This window comes from Carettochelys insculpta, chromosome 25, assembly GCF_033958435.1.
Source record: "Carettochelys insculpta isolate YL-2023 chromosome 25, ASM3395843v1, whole genome shotgun sequence".
Taxonomy (NCBI): domain Eukaryota; kingdom Metazoa; phylum Chordata; order Testudines; family Carettochelyidae; genus Carettochelys; species Carettochelys insculpta.
The window spans coordinates 9,149,915-9,175,148 of NC_134161.1; the positions used below are offsets into that span (position 1 = coordinate 9,149,915).

At 44.2% G+C, this 25,234-nt stretch overlaps 1 protein-coding gene across 1 annotated transcript in view; it reads left to right on the forward strand.

The window, feature by feature from the left end:
* The window catches only part of UBASH3B (ubiquitin associated and SH3 domain containing B), a 114,427-nt gene that overhangs the window by 65,784 nt on the left and 23,409 nt on the right, over nt 1-25,234 (forward strand). Inside the window, exons 2-6 of the mRNA XM_074976869.1 lie at nt 3,704-3,757; nt 4,530-4,716; nt 8,295-8,493; nt 13,880-14,049; nt 17,150-17,358. Of these exons, the coding sequence (XP_074832970.1) occupies nt 3,704-3,757; nt 4,530-4,716; nt 8,295-8,493; nt 13,880-14,049; nt 17,150-17,358 (819 nt within the window). The remainder of the gene's footprint in view (nt 1-3,703; nt 3,758-4,529; nt 4,717-8,294; nt 8,494-13,879; nt 14,050-17,149; nt 17,359-25,234) is intronic.

Genomic DNA, 25,234 nt, shown 5'->3' on the forward strand with positions numbered 1-25,234 from the left:
CACACCCCTCTCCCCCAAGCCATGCAGAACTGCACAGCAGCAGCACTTCAAAAGGGCCTGGAGTTCTGGACACCACCATACTAAAGTAGTGGTGATGGCAGCAGGAGCTCTGGCCTCTTTGAAATGCCAGGCCCCAGGACTCTGATTCTTTGTGCTGCTGCCCCCTCACTCTCATCAGTGGGCTTGACACCAGCTGAAGATTTGCACCCCCCAGGGCTTATAAAACTGTAGAATTGTCTTCCAAAGAAAACAACAAAAGCTTCGCTGCATGAGTCATTTATTGCTAAGCTAGATAAAGCGCATCCAGGTACAACACACCAAGGGCACTATGACGCTAGGCAATACTACGTCCCAGGAGGAGGCATGAGCTGGGAATGTTCAAGCATTCCACTGATTGCAATGGAATGCTAGCAGATAAGGGCAGCACAAGCATTGAGGAGGAGGTGTTTTCATCACCACACATTTGCAAAACTGTTCTTTCTACGTCCCTCTCTTTTGCCTTCCTCTTATGTTCTCAAAATGGGGGAACGTATTTGTGGGGAGAAGCAATTGAACAGATGGAATGTAGCTGGCTCAGTGGTTTTATACTCATTCATGCATGTCTGTACTAGTGTATTAGTAACACTTGGCACTTGGGCAGCGCTGTTCCTGAACAGATACCAGAGGGCTTTCAAAAACATGAACTAGGGATAGATGGCAAATATTTGCTCTGCCTTAATTTCCCTGTGAGCTTTTGGCAGAACTAGGAAGTACTGATCCTGTTCCTCTGCTCTAAACAGTTGACTAATTCCCTTCCAGACATGTGAACCCAGAAGTATTGACTCCAGGCCCTTTGCACTCATTTCAAACCAGTTTGTCCTCTAACCCCAATTGCACTTTCACTCAGAAGATAATAACCGATACCCTGTGGAGTCTATCAGCTCTGCCTACATGCACGGTCACCAGTCAGCTTACAGATGTCAGGAAGTCTTAATTTTAAAATAAGCCATAACATAATATTTTACAGGTTTGAGGGTACCATTTGAGGCCAGCTAGCAGCTGAATAGAGCTTTTCCTATCATGAGGCAAATTTTACTGCACAGAGTTCTGAGACAGGCTCATACCATCCAAAGAGCACTGTGAAAGCCAGTATAACAGCTGGCAGATAAAATGAGCCACTTCCTATGCTGGTCCCAGCCTTATGTTCCTGGACTGGTTGAAGGCAGCAAACAGACTCAAAGCTGTACAAGTAACTGACTGCTTCTGCTGCTTGACACTGGGAAAGATGCTACTGGATGAATATGATTGATCATTCAAGGCTTCAGAGCCCTGAATTTAAAGTATATAGTCTCTCTGCTGGAACCAATGGGATTCACCTCTCAGTGGGATCCATTCAGTCCCTTTTATCCTCAAGAAAGAGTTTTATAGGGTCCCATGATATGGCATTTTGGATGCATCTTTAGAAACTGAGGCAGTCTCTGCTGCCCACAGCATTTTTCCATAAGAGCCATGTTTTTGTCCCAGTGCCTCACATCAAACTTCTTCCTTCCCCATGTTGTGGTACACCAGGGAATGTGCTGGTTGGCTGTTGTGGAACACGTGCCAGATTGGGTCAGATTAATGGCCTACCTTGGTTTAGCATCTTGTCTCCAACAGTGGGCAGTACCAGTTGCTTCCAAGAATGACCCCCTGCAGTAGCTGGTGTGAGATGACTTCCCTGGAGAGGAAGTTTCCTCCTGACCCCCCCATTGTAAGAGGTCATCTTATGCCCTGAAACATGAGGTTTCTATCTTTTCAGAGTTCTTCAAAATGTAGCATACACAATTATATTCATGTATACATCTATTTCATTTCTTAATTCTAAGAAATTCTTGACTTCATCTACATGGTATCGAAATAAGTCCTGTAGTTTAATCAAGAATCCCAGAAATAGATACTCTTCAGTGCATTATACTGATAGCTCAGGAAACATTTCTTGATACATGCTATCCAATATTAAATTGCCATTTATTGATTTCCTCCTGTATTGTCCCGACTGCTCAGCAACAGAATGCTTTGGTGTATTTTCATTCAAACTTTGTTAGAACAACAGGGAATAATTATGCATTTAAAAGGGAAAAGTTTGGACAGGAACATGATCAGGAGCTGCACACATTTAGTAGTTTTTCCATAGGTTATGCCAGGCTGGAAATATTTTCTTTGTGCCCCCTGGGGGTGCCTGCTTCTCTTTGTTCTTCTTAAAACTGCATGAGATACCCCTGCTTTCAGAGTCATCCACTTTAATTTTTATGTTGATCACATGGCCAAAAAATATGTCATTTTAAAACCTATGGATATGAAACAAAGGTGTTGATCTATCATGAAGCACACCAAGTGAAATACAAAGAACACAGACATTGGTGTTTTGTGTGAACTGATTGCACAATATTTGATTTTGTTGAGTCTATAATTTAGGTGTATTCAGAGTAGATCCAGAGTCCATGTGTGCTTACATTTAGAGGAGTCCAGCTTTCAAATGGTGCTGATTTGATATGTGACATGCCATAGAGACAGCTAAGAGGTTGAGCAAAGAGCAGGAAGGCGTTTTTGTAAGCAAGGGGAAACTATATTCCCTGTGTTTATAAATAAAATGCTGCAGTCCTTTCACAATGAAAGTCTGAAGAGAGATTATACCTGCTAGGCAGGATATTCTTGCAATGAGGTTTTATGGGAATGCCCTGTGGCAAATCCCATGCATTCCAAAATCATCAGTCAGACCCCAGAAAGACACAAGATCGACTAAAAATTATGATTTTTTTATATTTAAGAAATTTGGGTTCTTTGTTTGATTGCTCATTTTTAAGCCTTTGGGATGTGCTTCGGTCACTTTTTCAAATGTTCTGTAGATCCGGGCCTGTAGAAACTTACTTTTCATAAAATGAAAGCTGAGATTCTCACATAACCATGTGCCTCCAGGAGCTGAGGCACTGAGTACAACATTAAATATCATGAGATCAATTATAAAACTGAAAGATCTGACATTCAGTAACACTGTGAATGGGTTTAGATGGTCTCAGCACGGCATGTTTCTGTCACTGCTCTAACCTTGCAAGCTTGCAGAGAAGGCAACTTTTTTCCACTCGGAGTCCATTAATTTTTCTTGGTGCCACCGTTGAGACGTTAACTATGCCATTGAGGTTAGCTAAGGCCAGAGTTTCATTCATGCCCTTGTTCAAGTGAGCAGCATCTCAGCTGCAGCTGTGCAGCTGCTCAAAGGAGCTGAGTTCTCTCTTTTCTTGTAGGAATCCAGCTCGCTTGAAGAGAGGAAACAGTGGGCAGGATTTGGAAGGAACAAAACTTCAGCATATGAGCAGTGGCTGGATTTGCAGAATGACCATGTTTGGATGAGCCTTGCTGCTGCCACCTGGCACAGGGGCATGGAGTAGCGGGTTGGGGCATCAGTTCAGGGGCATGTCTCTACGCCTGGATTGCCTTAATCTACCTGTGCTTTCCTCCACAACTAGTCTAATTGAATTAAATTGGTGCATTCACAGAGGAATGCATTATTCTGTGAGAGTTAGGACCTCCTACTCACCCTTAGGTATTGCCTCTGTCTGCAAGTCCTGAGGCACAGGAATTCACTGATAGCTGCAGAGCCCAATTCAAGCAGCCATTGTTACTGTTCACTCTCTGTCTACTCTTGTTAATACTAATGGTGGAATTTTCTTTTCCTCCCGCTCTTCAGACAAAAAGCACTGGCATCCACTGGTGGAAGAAGTGTCCAAGCAGCATGTGACTGGTTAGTATGAAGTAATAATCATTTTAAAAAGTGCATAAGATTTATTTGAAGTATTTTACACTGATCAGTTATATGGTTATTCATGGAAAAAACACATTTTTGTTTGTCGGTACCAAGGCAGTGCCTGGTGTACACTCACTGTCCTGAGCAAAATGGTCAGAGACAGCCCCCACTCTGAAATGTGAAACATGTAAAAAGGCAAGGCAGACACAAAGGAAATTTTATCTCCCCCTCGGCACTTCACACTTTTGGAATGGAGCAAGTTTGAGATGTAACTTTTCAAAGGTGACAAGGGTTTTTGGGTGTCTCGGTTTTGAGCATCCACATGGAGAACAAGTGCAGAGGCATGATGTTCAGAGAGTCCTGAAACTTCTGCCTTTTGGAAATCAGGGTCCCATTAATGTGTTTCAAGTGGGAGAACCCAAAATTACAAAGCATTTTTGACACAAGGTCACCTAGAGATCCCATGGCAATACCAAAGACTGAACCCAGGTCTGCTGAATTAGAGACAGCTTCTTAATTGAAAGACCAAGCTTCCTCCCTACTTAACAATAGCTGGGCCACACTGGACTAGCAGGCAACAGGAGTGTACAACACGTCCATGCCTGGTCCCTGGGAGAGGCAGTGGCCCCAAAGCTAGTAAGAGATGGAGTATGGGGAAGAACGCCGATTTTGGTTATTTCTGGTACAAATATATGGGTCTTTGTTAAATAAATTCTTACTGAAGGTTTCTGCCATTCTTTAATAGCCACCTCTTCCCTCTCTCTCTCAGGTTGTTCTCTCACGTGGGGGACCCTTTCCTTGATGATCCCTTGCCTCGAGAATATGTCCTCTACCTGCGCCCCACCGGTCCTTTGGCTCAGAAGCTCTCTGATTTCTGGCAGCAGTCGAAGCAGATCTGTGGGAAGAACAAGGCTCACAACATCTTCCCACACATCACTCTGTGCCAGTTCTTTATGGTGAGCCAGCACTTCTCCTTCAGTTGCCCTGTGCATCTTGGTTAGCAGCCTCCCTTGCCAGGTTCAGTTGCAGATTTCTCTAGTCATGCTTTATGCTTGCAGGAATTCAAGGGTTTGCTGGGTTTGCTTGACGCAGAACGTGCTGGGAAGCAAAACTGTTATTAAACAAGTCAATTCCAAACCACCACTGTCTTACCAAAATAATATCACTGGAGAGTAGGCCCCTGAAATCCTCTGAAAAATGTGTTTGCTGACGTTTGATTAGGGTTCTACGAGATGATGCCATACTGGAAGCCAATGCACTTCTATAAGGAGTTTTATCTTGGGATATTTTGAAGCATTAATTAAGTTTTGTAGTTCCTGCTGGATGCACAGATCCCTCTACCCATTTTACAAATGGGGAAGGCTGAGCCACAGAGGTGTGATATATGACGCAACTTACTCACAGTGAGAGTAAATGGTTGTCAGAACGCAAAAGAGAATTCAAGAGCCCCTTGTACTAAATTGCCTCACTAACATCATCATCACCATAGCACCCACATGCAAGACACAAGAAGTAATTCTTCTGCTCAATTCTGCACTGATTAGGCCTCAGCTGGATTATTGTGTCCAGTCCTGGGCACCACATTTCAGAAAATATGTGGAGAAATTGGAGGCGGTCCAGAGAAGAGCAACAAAAATGATTAAAGATCTAGAAAACATTACCTATGAGAGATGACTGAAAGAATTAGGTTTGTTTAGTTTTGGAAGATTGTGAGGGGACATGATAAGTACCTAAAAGTTATTCTCCTTGACCTCTGAAGGTAGGACAAGAAGCAATAGGCTTATATTGCAGTATGGGAGTTTTAGGTTGGACCTCAGGAAATACTTCCTGTCAGGGTGATTAAGCACTGGAGTAAGCTGCCCAGTGAGGTTGTGGAATGTCCATCACTGGAGATTTTTAAGGGACGGTTGGATAAATATCTCTCAGGGATGATCTAGATGGTATTTCGTCCTGCTGTGAGTGCAGGGGACTGGACATGATAACCACCTGAGGCCCCTTCCAGTTCCAATATTCTGTTTCTCAATAGATAGAGTAGACACAAATGCTCCTCCAGGAGTCCAGTGTTTGATTCTTAAGGCAGACACATTGCAGCCTTATTCTTTACATGGCTTGCCTTTCCCCAGAGAAAATCAAGTCCATGACCTCTTCACCAACTCTCCTTCCATATCCATCTGTGATGCTCCCCTCACCCCAGTTTCAGTGTTGTATCTCAAAACTCAAATCTGCCTGGCTAACCATGGGCACAGTAACCAGGAAAGAGATTACTGAACAGACCTCTTTAACCTCTTTCATTTACCTTTATGATAACCACCAGCTGCCCAATAGAGTAAGGCCCTTTCTATAGTAAATTTTGACTCAAAATTACAAAGAAGGTGGAGAATTGTTGGCTGACAACAAAAAATCCACTTGACACACACCTTAAAAAGTAAGCTAGCCAGAGCCACTTGTGGGTAACACACAAAAATGGTGAACTCTTTCACTTATCTTACTGACTGCATCATAAAAGAAAAATGGGAAGAGATACTAAACAGTGCCTTTCACTCTGACAGGTGTGCAGGAACATCAAGTTGTTTTGCAGTTTTTTTCCCGAACAAAATTCTCAAAATTATTGGACCCTTCTGGGACTGTTTAAAACTCAACTCTCTCAACGTAGCAAATATTGGAGGTGTGGCGGCTCCTATGCGTAGGCCCACTGACAGGGGGCCAAAGGGAGATGTTGCCCCAGGGCCCAGCATTTCAAAGGGCCCTGGAGTTCCTGTTGCTGCTGCTACTTTGGCAGCAGGGGTGGCTAGAGCTCAAGGCCCCTTTGAAATGCCACAGCTCTCAGGGGAGGCAGAGAGGCCAGTGTCACAATCTCAGCAGCACTAAGGGCTAACTTCCCTTGGCCCTGTTACTTCCACCCTTGGCGCTGCCCCTTCCCAGGGTGCGGCACCGGGTCCTCCTTCCACCTTGCCCTGGATCTCATGCAAACCTGTCTCAGATAGTCTTTGAATGACAAAGTAGGCCCATGATATGGAAGGAAGCATCTGGTGCTCTAAGACTACTGGGTTAGAGGTTTCCCCACCTCGAGCTTCTGTGTTTAGGGCATTCTGGAAGGTCCACTCTGTTTGAGTAATGCCAGGAAGTGGATTGCTGTAATGCTTAGGGGCTAAAAGAATCATTTGATAGGAAACGGAAATCTGCCATTTGTACATACATACTGTATACACACGCACGCTCTTTGATTGACTGACTGGGCTAACTAACACTGCCCTCATAGAAAAAAACCCTAACGCTAACTTACAGAGGCACAAGCTCCAACTATGAATGGAACTCATGAGAACTTTTAACAGGCAGATTCCAGCTAGACAGGGCTTCTGCTGCTTATTTTTGGGGGAGGTATGCAGGCGACGTTAGGGAATTACTTATCTTATAAACATTCATGGGTATTTACGTATGACCATTTCATACAGTGTTACTAATAAAGCTGCACTGTGGCTGGGTTTTTGTTGACACCATATTTGACTATATAAGAATGGCTATGTTAAAAATTCTGAAAAAGAAACCTGAAGAGCACGCCACCTGACATCTCTCTTGTAGGAATCATAGGGAATAGAAATACAACATAAGGGATTAATTCTTCATTCCAGAGGATCACTTATAGATTTTCAAGGCTTCTTAGGTGATGGCATATTAGAAACATACTACTACTACTCATACTACTCAGTCACTGGTGCAGGCCTGGCCTGATGTGAATAATTAGAACTGGGTGAGTCTTGCCTTCTTGGGAAACAACACTGGGGAGGTAAATAGATCAACAAGCTGACTACAGAACATCTGTACTAGCTAAGATAAAGGGGAGCACCCAGGAAAGCATCTACAATGGACAAGATAGCAATGGATAAGATTAGCCTATAAGTAAGACGAGGTAATGTGCAAGTTGCATATGGATAGTGCATGCTGATCTAGTTACATATGGATTGTGCATGCTGATCTGGGATTGAGTCCTACAAAGTGACCAGTCCCATAACGTGTCATGTTCTGTATAGTAAATGCAATATAATGGTAAACATACATAAAGGAAGAGGTTTCTTGTGTAATTTTGGGTGTGGTAGGTCTACACTCCCCTCCCAAATAAAGAAGCCTGACTGATAACATGGGAAATGAGCTGAGTTCTTGTGGAACCAGGTGGAAGAGGTTCCAGGGAAACCCCAACAACTAAGCCATGCAACAAAAATTTCAATTTGAGAATGAATATCTTTGACACTGATTAGCTATAATATTTGAATGCAAATCCATGGAAAGAGTTTTTTGTTCTCCTTGCTCTTCCAAGACCTTGTTTTGTTTCTTTTTTCTTTTTTTGTTTTTTGTTTTTTGGCTGTATATGCTAGTTCTTTACATTTTTCTACTTTCATGAAAGGTGAAGCTTTAAAACTGTTCAGGTCCATCACCTTGAACTCTTCCTTTATTCTCTGACTTCATTACAAGGGTACATATGGTCCCAGTGAATGAATTCCTGGCACGTAAAGAACATATGTCCTACTTCCCTTGGCAGTGTGAAGACAGCAAGGTTGATGCACTCAATGAAGTCCTGCAGGCCACAGTGATGCGATGGAAATGCAAATTCCCTGCTCCTCTGCCACTGGAACTCTACACGTCTTCAAACTTCATTGGGCTTTTTGTCAAAGAAGACAGTGCTGAGGTCCTCAAGAAGTTTGCTGCTGATTTTGCTGCAGAAGCTGCATCTAAAGTGGGTGAGTACACAGGAAAGAAATGCTAAAGGCACACATTTGAGAGTTCCAAGTGTTGTAGCTTGACTAGTGCCAAATATTCCTGGTATGTTGTGGCAAAATGCACCCATTTTGCTGCCAAAGTCTTGCAAGCATGTCCTGATAGAGCTTTCCAATGGGCTGTTTGGGAATCAGCCCAGTCCTTAAGGGAAAGGTGCACCACATCTTTCTGTTGTTGATGTCAGACTGAAGACTGGTCAGGAAGAGAGATGGAGCTACAAATTAGGGTTGAAGCATTTTTGTGGGGCAGTGTAACTCCCGGCACAGTATGCCTTCTATGGTAAGTACGAAGTAAATTCTATGGTAAATAATAAGACCAGATTCTCTGCTAGTGTAAATTGGGAAAAACTCCACCCAAGTCACCAGCTGAGGATCTGACACTGAATAAATTCATTCAAGATTAGTCCTCATACTAAGGCTATCTCCACACTTCACATTTTTTTCTATGTTACTTATTTTGACATTCTAATGCCTAAATAAGTAATGTTAGAAAATCACATTCACGCAGCCACTGCATTGCAAAACAGCATTCTCATTTACAGCCACAGTTCACAGCCATAGTATTGCAAAATGAGCCTTCACATGAGCTGATAATGGCTGTGCTTTGTTTACATACGCTGCTTTTCGACCGTGAGAGGAGAAGGGGTTGGCAAAAGCTATTCACAGAGCTGGAGTAATTATTTCAAGGGAAAAGCCCTCTTTTCTCAAACCGTCCTCCTCGCCTGTGGGAACACTTTGGGGGGGGAAGGGGGATTGGTTGAAAAAAGGATTTTGAAGAAGAAGAAGAAGAAACAGAAACAGTGTACTTAAGCCCTGAGGGCATGTTTAAGGGCCTGGTGCCAAAGGTGAAGCAGTATAAACAGTCTGCGTTGGAAATTTGTAGACAAAAATCTTTTACTCCCTGAGACTACGGTTATACTACAGCACTCTGTCAACAGAAGTCACTGTTGGGAGAGTTTTCCCGACAAAACTTCTGTTGACAGACTGTGGCCACACACAAAAGCCAATCAGGAGAGTGCTCCACTCTGTGCTCCACAAAGCAGCCGGACGCTCTCTCGACAAAACAGGGCTGCCCGTTATTGTGGGTGCCCTGTCTTCCAAGAGAAGGCCCCCGCAGAGCAGTCACACAGCTTTTTTGTTGACAGAATCTGTTGAGAGCAGCGTTATGCGTCAAAGCTTTGAGGCAGAATGCTGTCAGCAAAAGTGCTGTGTTTTGTCCAGATTCTGTCAACAAATCCCATTTTGTCTGTGCACACTCCATGAGTTTTGTTGACAAAACCAGGGTTTTGCTGCCAAAACTTCCTAGTGTCACTGTAGCCTAAGAGTGCCATTTGCTTTGTCCTGACGATAAAACCACTGTTGACATTAGGACTTCTCTTGGTAAACCTTTTAGCCATTAAGTACCTGTGAACAACAAAAGCTTTGTCGCTCAATTGCCAGTGTAGACAGATCCTCAATTTACCCTCCCCACACCGGGATCTTCGAACAACAGCATTTCCCTTCTGTCAAGAGATTTCATTTATGCCAGGAAAAAGATTGATCATAAAGGATGCCCTTTAAAGTGACCATTAAAACAAATAGCAGATTTTGTCCAGTGACTAATTATAGCTTCATCCAAGATACCAGGAACTAAGACATACACTTGCTAAAGCCTATCACTTACAGAGTAGTGGCTGTTTCAAAAGGTATAATTTTCATGGATGCACACTATGAGCAGATGGGAATAAGGGGACTTTGAAGTAGGCGGGGTCCTTTTGAAAAGGAGCCCCGTCAGGATGAGCTGCGCGGCGGCAAGCCGCGTCAATTTCAAAGTGCTGCAGCCGCCCGCATGCTAATGAAGCGCTGAATAAGTATTTCAGCGCTTCATTAGTAAACTTCAAAATGGCCATTTGCATGGCCATTTCGAAGTTTGGGGCTAGTGTAGACACGGCCTATATGTCGTCTTTGGTATGCCTGATATTTTACAGTGACTAGCCAGTGAGAAACTAACAGAAGGCACTCTGAGAAAGAGGCTTTTTAAATGCTGTCTGTAGAAAAGCAGTGACATCTAGTAACTAGGGCAGAAGTTCAGAGTCAGGCCTCTGGCATTCTGTTCTCAACTCTGAGGGGAGAGACAGGTGTAAGAAATACCACCCCCAATACGGGAAGGCAATTAACCCACTGACATCAGTAGGACTACTCATGCTTCAAGTTAGTCAGGTGCCCAAGTACCTTACTGAATCAGGCACCTAATCAGTGTCTACGTTATCTACCTACCTGGCACCCTCTGTGTAATTGTATTGCCCAGTATCATGCATGATCTGGGAAGGTGGGACTCAAGTATTCTTTGAAGTATTCAGCATTGGTCACTGTGAAATAGGACACCAACCTAAATGGCTCATTTTTCTGCTCTGCTTTGGTGACCTCTATATTCTTAGGCACCCAGGAGTGCATTTTCAGAGGCAAAGCTTTGACGCCATTCAGAAATAGGGCTTTCAAGCTCAGGGAAGTGATGCAGGATTTTTCAGAGAGGCTCCAGAGCTAGGAAGACAAGAGAGGAATCCTTCACCACTCTGCCCTGTGAAGTATTCAGGGTTTCTGTGCCTCTTCACAGAATCTACTGTTTTCAGTTCAAAGAACACATCACGTATGCTCTGAAGTGTTATCTTCTGGAAGGGAAGTTCATGACTGACAGTTCTTTAACCTTTCAAACAGACGTTTTGTCTGGGAGATTTTGTATTTCCTGCTCAGCTCGCTACCTCAAACTGCGTTGGCACAAGCTTTTCCTCCCACCAAGGAGAGGAGGTGCATTTAGGTTTCTTACAGAATTTCTGCCTCCCAGAGGCAAGCCCCGCTCTAGGTGAAGATGTGTAAAATACCTCAACAATCAGAGGGAAATCACTTCAGCTTTTGTATGTCCAGAAAAAATCTGCCACACCATGTTGGGGACTAGATTCTCTAGATCACTCACCTAAGGCAAAGGGAGCATAAACCTGCTCTAATCCTCTGCTGGCATCCCATGGCAAACTGGAGTGGCCAGCAAGCAGAAAACCAGCAAAACTGACACCCAGGCCTCCTCGTCCTCATGCAGAAAGCATGTCAGGGGGATGGAATATGCATGGCCACAGCTCAGTATGCTCTGGTGATTCCCAGCAATTGTACAGCCCCAGCAGGAACAGCCACAATGTTGAAGCAAAGCATCAAAGAGCTGTAATAGCTCCCTGACATCCCCCCCTCACCACGGCTGTTCCCTGTAAGCTAGGCACTTCAGCAGCCACCCAGGAGAGATTCAGATGCCTCCTGGCTGATTAGCAGAGCGCCCACAGCTGGCAGCATGTGTTCCTACTGGTGTAAAATACAGACTGTTCCAAGTCCACAAGAGTTTCACCTGACAGCAACCGAGAGACACTGTGTCCAAAAATATGGCTTTTTTCAAAGCACCCTAGCACATCATGAATGGCCACCCTCACAGCTTCTGGACAAACCAACTAACCAAAAGGAAGCACTGCCCATCTCAAAAAAGCCTGTTCTCATGGGATTTGTTCCCTCTTAGGCCAAAGCTAATGCTTAAGTGTGCACTGCTAGCAGGCCTGCTGATGGGGGGAAAAGGGGCAGATAGTTGCCCCTGGACCCCTTTGAAGTGCCGTGGCAGTGCTGCTCCAGCTGCACACGGCTGTGAGTGAGCGGGAGGGGGGCCCAGCAATGTAGTCTGGGCAGCACCAGGGGCTGAATGTCGTAACTCCTGCCCCTTTTGCCCTTGGCTCCGCCCCTTCTAGGTTCAGAGCCAGCCTCCACCAACAGCCCACCTTGCCTCAGGACCCACGGTGGCGGTCGGGACTGCTGATTGCTAGCACACAGCTGTGTCATTTACCTACATTTGATTTCCCAGGCCCTCGAGATTACCCTATACTATACTGTGTCCTTTTTTTGCTAAATAAGAGAGATTCAAACAGGTTGGGAAGAGCATCTGATCTTTAGGGTCTCCGTATGTCTGCAAGTTTGTTCCTAATTTTTACTTGTGGTTGAATCAAGAAAAATAAGTTATTTGTGAACAATTTATTCCATAATTTGCAGAGGTAAAAATGTGCCCGTTGTTCACTACTATTGTAACAGTTCTGTTTATTCTGATGTACATAAGAAGACAAGAACAGCCATACTGAGTCAGACCAAACATCCTTCTAGCCCAGTATCCAGTCTTCTGACCGTGGCCAATGCCAGGTGCCCCAGAGGTAATGAACAGAACAGGCAGTCACCAAGTGATCCATCTTCTGTCACCCATTCCCAGCTTCTGGCATTTTTTCACCTGTGTGTTCATCTTTTTATAATCATTAAGCAGGTTCTCTCAGTAGCTTCACCTCTTATCCTGGGAATACTCACCTCAAACACCAGTTGCCTGATCTTAAAATACTTCAGTTCTGTAGGTGAAATCCTGATCTCACCGATGTCTATGGCAAAGTTCCTATTGACTTGCATGGAGCTAGGACTGCAAGAGGTGTTAACTTGAACTCTTTACATTCCCAGGTTTACGTTCTTCATCTGTGGGAGGCAAACTGGCACAGAGTAGCGGGGAGGGAAATGTAATGCATGCATAAGATGAAACACAGAACAGACAGAAAATAGAAACTGGAGTGACTACACGAGAAAAGTTCTAGTATAGGGGAATTAAAAAGAAAAACAAACCACTGTCTGTTTCTCAACAGGATGCCGCACCGTAACAGAAGCTCTCAAAAGGAGTATCAGATCCATACCACGTGAGAAACCCACTCCAGCCTATTTTTGGACAGAATGTCAACCACTTATGATAGGAGGAACATCCTGCCTATTAGCTAGAAAATGGTTTTTCAATTAAAACAGCCTTAGAAACACAAATGACCACAATTCCCACCTCCGTTTCAAAAATACTAGTTTTCTGAATCCAGAATTGAGATTTAAAAGATTGGCAAGTATGTCATGTCTGGTGTTTTGGTCACAACCAGAGTACAAACACACCAAAGGACTGCTATACTCTGGAATGCCGGATAGCAGCAGATTTCTCTCCTCTGTACATCAGGCGCATAGTCCTGGGGAAGCAGAATGCAGACTCAGCAGGCAGTGGGTTGTACAAGATTTCATGAGGCACCCCTGTCTTCACTGGTTCCAAACGCTCTTCTAATCTAATTCCTAAGGGTCACGTTCAGCTCAATGGTGCACAACTCTGTAAATTTGATTTCAGAGACCAGACTGCAATTTGTTTCCTTTTCGTTAACTGAAAAGGTTTGCTCAATGCTCCCATACCAGTGGGGTGAATGCTTCCTGGCTTTTGAAAATGGACCAAGAGTCTACTCTGAAACATGACAGTCGCTTGCAGTTAATCACACCTTTCTCATTTCAGATGTGCATGTAGAGCCCCATAAGAAACAGCTGCATGTGACATTGGCCTACCACTTCCAAACCAGCCACTTGCCCACGCTGGAGAAATTAGCACAGAACATCGATGTCAAGCTAGGGTGCGACTGGCTCGCTGCAATCTTCTCTCGAGATATAAGATTTGCTAATCACGAGGTAATTTTTGGAGTTCATCCCAGTCTTTAAAATAATGAATCACATAAGTGCAATTTACTGATTTTTATTTGTGTCTCAGGAGTACTGCAAAGCTCCTAACTGAGATAGCGCTGTGCTATGCTACATCCTAGGCCCTGCCCAAGGTGTTTACAGAGACTCAACAAGTTCCACAAGGAGTCTGTGGCAGAGCCAGAATCCAGATAGAGTCTTGGAATTTAAGGTGGGAAGGGAGCCCTAAATCATCTTATCTGACCCACTTGCATCACCAGCTTTCCTCCTGCCGCCACCTGCATACTAATTCCCACAGCTGAAGTTAAACCATCATATCACAGCCCACAGAAAACTAAATGTATTATGTGCCACCAGGAGAGAATAGGAGAGACCTAAGTGCACCAATACCTGAGGCACCTGCAATGGTGCAATCACAGGGAATAATTTCAAGGAACTATATCCAGATAATCCCAACTATATCCAGATAATCCCAGCAAGCATCCGATACTTCACGCTGCAGAGGAATGTGAAACCCCCATAATGTCATTAACAAGCCAACCTGGAGGGAAACGGCCTTCTTGATGCTATGCAGGTTGGTCATTTGGATTCTGAGCACATGAGCAACAACCTCCTACCCAACCACCTGAGACAGAATGTTCAATGTCCCTTCAGAGCCCTTTGCAACTGGCTAGGACCAATGTTATCATATCCAAGTGCTTAATTTAGGTGACCTGCATCCATATTTAGACATCTACATGTGTCTAGATTTTCAAAAACTGCGTATACCCAGCTCACCTGCCGATTGCAGTGGGAGTGGTAAATAATCAGCTACTTTGAAAACCAGGTGCTTTTATTAGGTGCATTGCTTTAGGCAGGCCCAATTGTGCAAGTTTTGTTGTGGTATTATGGGAGAGCTGTTGGACACTGCCAGAAACAGAATACAGTAATAGAATCAACAGAGCAACAACAGTCAGACCCAAGCATAGCAGGTGACATTTCCTTATGGAGCATACAAGGTACATAAAAAGAACAGAGTTGCTCATAAGAGGTTTGCTTTGGGATAATAGTTGAGAGTGCAGAACTCAGACTTGCCAGGGGACAACAGATCTTTTGTTGAAGTGGAGAATGGCTGTGGATATTTCCAGGGAAAGTTACTGATCAACATTTGACTCCATTTAGCAGAGAAGGTTACTTGCCATTCTCTCTCTCTCTCTCTCTCTCTCTCCCCTCTCCCTCTCTCTGCAATAGATTCTAGCTCTCAGCTGGCAGCAGGGAACAGCAAAATTACACTCAAAACAAGTTGTTTTTCCCCACATGACCATTTTTGTTTACTTTTATAGGGTTGTTTTTGCCCTTTTGTAAACATGCAAGAAAACAAAACTTGTTTAAATCCCATCCGTCCCGTCTTGAACATTACAGCTTATGTCTGTACATCCATACCCTGGTACATGCACGTGTGCACACCTAATGACACACAAGCATGAGCACCAAACATAGGACATATTTTCATAACATCACAGTGCAACAGAGAGAAGTAGAATTGCAATTACTCATGACTTCTCTACCTACCTTGAAACCTGAGCCCATTCATCTTAAATAATTGTAAACTGAGATGGTCTAGGCCAGTGGTTCCCAACCTTTTCTTTAGTGTGGACCCCAATCACCCCTCCAAACCATTCGCAGACCCCCATCAAAGCCAATTCTAGATGCTATGTACACTCTTTCAGTGAAAAAGGAAACCACAACATAGATTTTTGGGCAGCAATTAATAACATTATTGGAAGATATTTAATTTTAAAATACTAATTGATTGTAACTTTGCAATGTATTTAAAACTTATTTTCTATGATCATTTTTATTTATCTTTTATTTTTTCACAGACCCCCTGCAATATCCTGGTGGATCCCCAGGGGTCTGCAGACAACAGGTTGGGAACCACTGGTCTAGGCAGTATACACGTCTCCTCATCTTTAATTTTATTTTCTTAATGTCCTGGGTAAAGAGTTCTGAGAGCAGAACATCAAACTTCTAACGTATTATCCCAGTGCCAGAGGGTCACTGCCTACTTTCAAAGCTAATAAAGAGTGGAGAAGAGAGACTTTCTTTTAGTTAGAGTAAGTAAACCTGCCAAGATAATCTTGGGAACCTGGTGTGTAAAAACCAAGCCCCAATTCCACCGTGGACCAAAACAAATGTTTAAATTTTAAGCACGAGTAGCCCCATTGAAGTCAACAGGATGCATTAAGTTAAGCATGTGAAATTTTTTTTTTTTTTACTGAACTGGGGAACAAGGAAGTGGAGCAATTATTTAGGATGGCACAAGAAACAGCGTGGCTAGCTGTGAAGGGATGAAATGAGTAAACAGAAACTGAATACTGAAAACTTCCCACCAAGGAGGACTGAGTACTGTCCCAATGGGATGTGGGAAAACAGCACATTCTTAAGATGTTTTTGTAGATGAGGCCAGCCACTGCAATCATCTACTCTGACCTCCCGTTAGAAAATCAACTGATAAAGTTCTAGGCCAAGAATGGCATGCTAGCCGATTTTCATGAGTACATGAGGCGGGAGTGGAGCCCCATCCCTCGTCCCCCATGCAGCCAGGAGCTTGCTCAAAGCCATGCTGCCTTGTAGATTAACAAAAGGCCAGCTAATGCTACCAACCACCAACTAAACAGTAAAGCTCTGCGTCTTAATTTATTGTTTAATGAAAGCTGTTTTAAGGAGGACAATTAGTGACCTTAAAAAGTATCACCAGCACTCAGACAGTACACGGAGGTCAAAAGGTCAAATTTCAGCACTCTGTCTCGGAAAAGTCGCTAGCCCCTGCACTAGACAATACAATGTAGAAAGCCAAGATGGAAGCAGTTGAAGCGTGGGACCAGGTGATCTCACAAGGTTTTTTCCATCTTCAACGTCTATCATTCATTTGTATATTTGCCTTTGCTCTCTCTTCTAGAGGCTAAGATGGGTTAATTGTCAAGTTAGGGGAAGGTTGTATACAGCAGCGGAGAGGAAAAAGTGAGCTGATTACTTCAGCCTTCCTGCATAGCCCATGAATCTGTAACACCCTTCTCATGTGCTCTCTCTTTCTCCTCCATCTCCCCAGACGCTGCAAGTGATCTATCCCTACATCCCTCAGAATGACGATGAGCTTGAACTGGTTCCAGGGGATTTTATTTTCATGTCCCCGGTGGAGCAAACCAGCACCAGCGAGGGTTGGATCTATGGCACTTCCCTAGCAACTGGCTGCTCTGGGCTGCTGCCTGAGAATTACATCACGAAGGCAGACGAGTGTGGGACCTGGGTGTTTCATGGGTAAGCAATGCTCGGGCCAGTTTCTGGCCACAGGAAGTGACTTTGGAATTCAGCTAGTGGGATTCACTTGGTGCAAATGATAGGAACATACAGTCACAGAAACACTCACCCAAGCAAAAGATATAGCAGGATCCAGCGCTCTGCATGGGACCAGCTACCCTAGGGCAACACAACATAATGACTCAAGGGCTGTGGCCACACTTGGCCAAAATTTCGAAAGGGCCATGCTAATGGCCAAATTGGAGAACACTAATGGAGGTACTGAAATGAATATTCAGTGCCTCATTAGCATGCTGGTGGCCACAGCACTTTGTTTCACTCGCATGCAGCTCATCTACACAGGGGTCTTTTTCGAAGACTTTCGAAGTGCCGTGGCTGGCAGCATGCTAATGAGGCACCGAACAGTCATTAGTATTCTCCGATTTGGCCATTAGCATAGCCCTTGCAAAATCTTGGCCAAGTGTGGCCACAGACAAGGTGTTCCATCAACATTATTCAAAAGGTCACCACCAACTCTTACAGAGCCAGAACTAGGGGGCAGCTGTAAAGGCACTGCCTTGCAGTAAGAGGGGTGGGGAATTAGGAAGTGGCAAGACCAGGACTATAACCCACAGCAGTCCTTGCAGCTCCCTTTGTAACATAATGATATAGATTGTGCATTCCTGCAAGACCATCTCTTTAATGCCATTGTGTGGGATCCCTGAGCATATGGACTGACTTACATTTCCCAGGGTATTTAAGCAGATAAATTCCTAAGGTGCTTCTGAAAATCCCACGAGGCAGCTAACTCCCATTGAAACCAAGTCTTGTCTGCATCTTTACGTGCATCTTCCTGCCCCACTATCACTCTACTGAGGTGTTGCACAATGGGGACTCCAACTTTAAATTTCTGATGAGAGAAGTTACGACATTTTGGGAGGGAGTTACAAACCACATGTCGACGTGTCTTATTTAACACTTCAATGGACACCCAAGTCTTCTGAGGAAAGGTGCGCAGGAATTAAAAGGAAGCAACCAAAAATCTCCAGGTTGCGTGAAATGCAAGAAAGAAAGCAGAAAGGTTCCAGTTGTTTTTTTCTTTACCCTTCCAGTTTCAGTTACATGCAGTGCGGTTAGTAACAGATGTATGTTCAGTGGCTAGTATCAATGCAATTGACAGCCTCTCCTTACAAACAGGCCCTGAATTCCCCCAGGCCCAGAGGCCATGCGCCCTCAGGTGGGCACCAATCTGCAAATTGCAAGCCCTTCTATTTTGAAGTTGTAAGTGTCTGTCATGCTGCTGGAGTCTGTACTTTGAGACAAGGGTCGCTAATACATGGTTTTCACATTTCCACTTTGCTGGGGCGATCTTTTCTATAAATCTGCTGGTATTTACGTGGTACCCTCTAATATCGCCATACCTCCCAAATAGTTATGGAGTCAGTTTCATAATACCACCAGGAGTAGAGGAAATAGTTCTTGTAACAAAGGCAGCACAGAGCAATGAAGTGACATGACTGAGGTTAATCAAAAAGTCTGTGGCTGAGGTAGTAATGTCCATCACAGTCCAGTGCCCTAACAAGCTCATCCTTTCTCCACTGAAACCTCACAGGCTGCAATGGGTATGTTGTCTGCATTTGCACACTGAAGCTACTCTACAGCAAGTTGCCACATCACATTCTGAAATCTACATTTTTCTCAAGGTTCCTGGAGGAGTTTTAGGCCTGGACACCAATACATTGCAGTTATTAGTATTATTAAAATAACTAAAAGGCAATCGAAAGTTTTGCGATTCTACCAGCTCTGTCTCCAGGAAAGGGAGGAAAGGAAATGCCCCTTTCCAGGATTACCATTAAACAACATAAATAATGAATCAAAGTAGGCAAGATGTAACATTTTATCACAAACATTATTACATACTTGGAAACAGAGTGATATTATGTAAAAGGTTCCCACAGTGCATATTAGATAATAAGGTGCGGTTCAGAAGAAACAAACTAAGGACAAGTTAAGTTCAACTCCCAAATTGCAGCCTAATGCAATGTATTGCAGGCTGGATTTTTCCTGATAATTGGAAAGCCACTGTGCATTCAGACTTGTCTTTTCAGGTATACACACCATGGGTTTCATCATTGCCAATGAAAGTGAACAGAGAAATACTCACTGCGGTGCTCCAGCTCTGCTTGTGGTAAAAGAGGGCAACTCGGTTCACTGAGTTATGATCCATGTGTCATGCATTCGGAGGTGCCTGGGTTCCCAGGGGTTGGCTCACTTCTGTCTCTGGAACAGTTGGCAGGTGCATAGAACTGGGGCTCACACTGGTAATACTGGGCAGCCCTGGAGTTGGAGAAGAGTGATCATGAAGTGAATATTTTCCTGCTGATCGCAATAAATGTACTACATGAAAATGCAGTGTGTACCATCCCAAATGAATGTTGAAGCACTTCAACAAATTCTTGGCACACGTTATCATTGAAAGAAAAACAAAACAAAACAAAACACATTCCTGGGATATTGGCCAGCATGCCGGCAGGTAAACAACTGCACCACACAGAAACCAGGAGAGGACAAATTTTAACCTCGGGCATCAGAGCAAGTGCCACAGCATACAAAATAGGATCTTCAGTGTCCCAGCATAAGTTGGCTTTTGAAGATCTCCTTTGAAAGATTGCTCCCTCTTTTTCCTTCCTTCCCTTGCTCTGCCAATGCAGTATAGTGAACTACAAGCTTGAAGAGATTGATTCAGCTCTGGAGAACTTGAAAGTAGCTAATTAATTAAACCTCACGGTGGTGGAGCCAAGACCCAGCTGTGGGCCAGAATCCCACTGTGCTAGGACCTATGCAAACAGACAACAAAAAGGTGCTTCCTGTCCAAAGGCGACTGGTTCAGGGATTCTCTGCCCTCTCCCCGCTTACCCCTGCTCCACCCCACCTGCCTCTTCCTGCTGAATTAGAGCAGCACTGACTGAGTGCAGGGGAGTAAGTGCCTGTGGCCCCCTGTGCAGCCCCCACACCTCTGTCCCTGCTTCTAAGAGCTTACAGTATTCTTTGAAGTCAATTGCAGAGATCTGTAGAACACTAGGCCAGCATTGCTGACTAAGGACAAGGTAGGTTGGCCAGTTTACCGAACAAAGTGCAATGGGATGTGCTTAGAGCAGGCAAGCTGGGCTGTGTAACAGGAGGCTCCATGAATGGAAATGTCTCCACGCCCAAAGGCTGCAGAGTGACCATGGAATCATTCCTCAGCTGCCAGGGCAGCAATTCCTAAAGAGCCTCTGTGCCCCAGGGTGGGGATTCAAAGAGGAGGTTCCTGTGCTGGGAAACTTTGGGGGTGTCAAATCCCTTGTGCATGTACTTTCCATCTCAGTTCTCTGGCTACAAGGAGATGTTCATGTGGGCGAGGGCTTGAAGAGCAGAAGTATTTGATCTCTATAGTGAGAATTATGGTGTAAAATAGTGAACGCTGTGAATTGCTTCAGTGTACACATTGCACGTTGGATGCATCAAATTGGTGTAAACCATTAGAGACTAACCAAAACAAAAAAGCAGTCCAGTAGCACTTTGAGGACTAACAAAATCATTTATTAGGTGATGAGCTTTCATGGGACAGACCCACTTCTTCAGATCCCGTGTGACCAGTCCTTTATCCTGCATTGCATGATATTTGGTGTTGCTTTTAAAAGCCCCCAGCTTCCAGAGTAGCAACTGGATGAGAATCTTAACTTGCGATTTTTAAAGAGTAAAGTTTCTAGTTCTCCTGGCCATATAGAAAACCCCAAGAAAGTGAAACAAAAGCTCAAAACCCAATAGACAAATTAAAAGGGCCCAAAAGTCAGTATTTTTAAAATCTCACTATTTGTGGGGGATGATTCACGATTTTTAACATCTAGGCCTGGGTAATATTACTCTGTTAATTTTAGTACACAGCCACATGACCAACAAGGACAGTAACCAAGTTCAGCAGATGGCTTTTTGAAGAAGCTACAGGCCTGCACTGGTCACAGTGAAAGTTGTATCCATCCCCACAGTAGGAGGCCTGATTCTTCTCCCACACTAGTTTTACACCATGGTCACTCCAGTGACTTCAGTGGGAGTGAATGCCAGTTTTACGCTAGCCTAAAGGAGATGGTCAAATACTAGAGGTGCTTCTCTGGATTCAGAAAACAAAGACTTGGACGCCTTGTTCTGCTGACGTCCCGTGTGACCCTAGACAAACCGCTTAATCTTTGTGTGACTCATTTCTTCTCTCTGTACAATGAAAATAATAGCATTTCCCTACCTCACCACACATTGTGAGGCTAATGCATTAAAATGTAAGAGGTGCTCTGATAGCTTAACAATGGGAACAGCACAAGAACCTAAGAAATAAGGGAATCAAAGGATCCCTTGGTTTTGCTGGTGTTCCTCCAATGTATAGGATGTAGAAGAAAGCTTGTAGTTTACAAGAAATGTAACTTAACAGCTGTTCTATAACTGACACTACAGCATGTTTGAATCACACTCAAGTGGAAAATACATTGAGGAAATAAGAACCTCATCCCTTGTGCAGTGAAAACTGGGGTAGGGACTTCATTGGAGCTACTCTGATTTACACCAACTGAGGATCTGGGCACAGGTACTGTAATAACAAAGAGCCTCCCCCATCCAGTACTTAATGGCTGAAGTCCTTTCTGCCTAGCAGCACTATTCTGCTGTAACAACTTGGAACAAATCTAAGCTATGCTCCAGAAAAATAGCCTGTCCCAAGTCCTTCCTGGAGGAGAATTGTCTGCAGACTAGTCCCTAAGCAGCCATTCGTCTCCATGAATTACTGCACTACCAACTCAGAGTGAGGAACTCCCTGCCGCAGCAGCGTCCCACAGAGGCTAGAAGGGAAGTGGGAAGTCCAGCAGAGCTAGCTATCAGCAGCGTCCCCACAGGAGCCACAAAACTAGACGCACAACACCGTGAGTCTCTCTCATAGGTGAGCTTAAAGGGACAGGATGGAAGAAACCAGCCCAGTGTCATTCTGTGGGCTCAGCCCTGCTCACACGGAGGCTGCTGAAAGCTGGAGATTTTGGTAGGTGCTTGAACTGCTTGCCTGGAGAGATTTATCTTGTTTGCAAAAGCAAAGGGACTCTCCTCCCTTAGCCTAGCATCTGCAAATTGCTCTATTAGATATTATACAGCCACCTAGTTTTGTTCTTTCTGATTGGGCCAAAGCCACTGCTTGCCTCCTTCAACAAGCCAAGTTGGGCAAAGAGTCCAGGAGGGAAAGCAACGGTCAGTCACCATGGCTGCAGCACCTGGGCTTCAGTTGCCCCTTCCATGCCTACAGTCCCATTCTACAGCTTGCAGTGTCTGGTAGGTGCACCGGCTGTTGCTCCCGTCTCCTGTAGACTCCAGTGAGTGAGGACATGGAAGGAACACTTGCCTTTCCCACCCACAAGCTCAGATCCTGCACTGGCCTTCCAGGGCTATATAGGAGAGGGCACATTTTTGCCCCCAGGGAAGAATCAAAGCTGTTGGCAGTGACACTGTGGATCAAGCAAGGGGCATAGCTGCTTCACCCTGAAGACAATGGGTTTTTCTTCCAAACAATGAGGTACACGAGAAAGATAACTAACTCGAACTGGCTCCAGAAAGTTCTGATTTCTTGTCACAAGCAGAGCAAGGAAGACATCAGAAAAGTCAGATTTATGGCATTTCTCCAGCCATGAGATACTGGCGGTTGCAGAAAGGTTCGCTTTTGCTTCATTGAAATTCTTATCCATTCTTAGCATCCAGGAACGGATGCAACTATGTTGCATGAACTTTCAAGAGGAATAGGTGGGAAAAGAACATCAAAAAATGATGGAGCAATTCCTCAGAGATATAGGGAAAAACAGGAGACTAGACAAGTCACTTTCCATCTGCTTGGGTCTGCATCTTCCCACGGTATCAGCTAAGGCATTGGGATATAAATGCTGCTACTGGCCATCTTCAGTGATTGTGACAGGACCAGGCATAAGCCAGCTGCACACTGCTGTCCCTGTCCATGGGTCTCAGCTATGCCTTCTGTCAGCACGGCCGCTGTGGTGCTCAGCACTAAAGACAAGAAGTCTGGCTCAACAGTCACTTTGGGTGGCCAGGGAGGATTTCCCAAACGTTCAGTTTGGGGGATATGCATGTCACAGTTTCAGGGCAGCTGCATTTACATTCCTCCTACGCGGTTCACACAGCACATGCCACCTAGTTTTCTTGCTTCCAGCTGTCTCCTCTCTTGGGCAGAGACCTGCTTCTCTCTCTCCCCACTCCTGATTAGGGTGTTTTTAAGGCTGTACTGTTCCTTACCTAATTTGTGATATGCACAGTAAGCCAGATGGCTTAACCAAGCCAGTGTCTGTGCTTTGCTTAATCTCCAGACATTGTGAATAGTGTGATTGTCATCATAAGTCTCCACACAACTCTTTCTAAGCAAGCACATTTATTTTTAAGATGAAAGCATCACAGAGAAAACTTTAAAAAATTGTAAGAACCTACTAACTTACTCAAAAGCTTGCCAGACATCACTCCCAACTCCAGCCTTGGGTTTTGGTAAGTGTCAGCCCTGAAAAATCAACAACTAGATTTTCCCCATGTTTAATAGTTCAGAACTATCTCTGATTCTGAGAGCCCCAGCTGGGCAGTTCAGCCTATGTGATTGAGGCCTTTGATCTCCAACCTCTGGGAGAGATCGTCAGTGAACAATGACTCCATTCCTCAGGCCATGATGTCAAAGGGCTGAGTATCTGCACAAGTCGAGGGGAGGAATTTTTGGTAACTTTTCCCAAGGTAACAGAGAGGTAACCATGTTAGTCTGTACTCCAACAAAACAAACCAGCAGAAATGTAGCACTTTAAAGACTAACAAAATGATTTATTCAGTGATGATCTTTTTCTTGGGACTGAGCCAATTCTTCAGCTCAGTCTCATTTCCAATACAGACTGACATTTATAAGTACAGAAGACCAAAAAAAAAAAAAAGAAATTGCAATAAACCTGACAAATCAAGTACATAGGACTGAAGTAGGTGGCAGGGGGATGGGGTATGTTAAGTATCCTGCCTGAGATAATTATAAGCATCAAAGGAAGGGAAACAGTCCTTGTAATGCATGAAAGACTTTTTCCCTAGGTGTTTCTGAGGAAATCCAATTCATACTTATTGCCCCAAAAGTCCTTTCTTTTCTGGCACATTGTTTTCAGTTTAGTCCTTTGAACTCTCCCAAGCCTCATATCACATTCCCCTCCTGTCCAGAGAGATTTCATACAACCCTAACCCACCATAATACATGAACCTGGCATTGAATACAGTAGAACCTGAAGAGACTTAAACTGAATTAAGTCAGAAAAAGAGTCTGTTCTGGTATGGCTATGGTCTGAAGAAGTGAGTCTATCCCATCAAAGCTCACCACCTAATAAATTGTTTTGGTTAGTCTTTAAAGTGCTACTGAACTGCTTTTTTGTTTTGATAGTGTATAGATTAACACAGCTCTTTCTCTGTTACTGAATTAAGTAAGGTCTCCCAGGGTTATTGCCTCATTACAATTCACATCCAAGCTTTTGGTTCAGACCATCAAGATGCAAAATTGTGTCTGGCTTGCAACCCCATGCATGGTGTAACCCTCTTGAGCCTGTCTGTGTGCCACTGAGATGTACATCCATAAGTTTATCTTAAAAAACCAAAACACCCTTCAGCTGTGTTGCTTACAGTGCTATACATAGCAACTGCATATTGCTACTCCTGATCTCTTAAGGTCCCTAAGAATTCTAGGAGTCTCTGACTATCTACTATCTTCCCTTAATCTCTGTTAAATTGTCTCTGTACTCTTCAACTGTCAGCTCATAAGAGCAAGGACAATTCCTTGCGTATTTGGAAAGTGCCCAGCACTTGGTGGGAC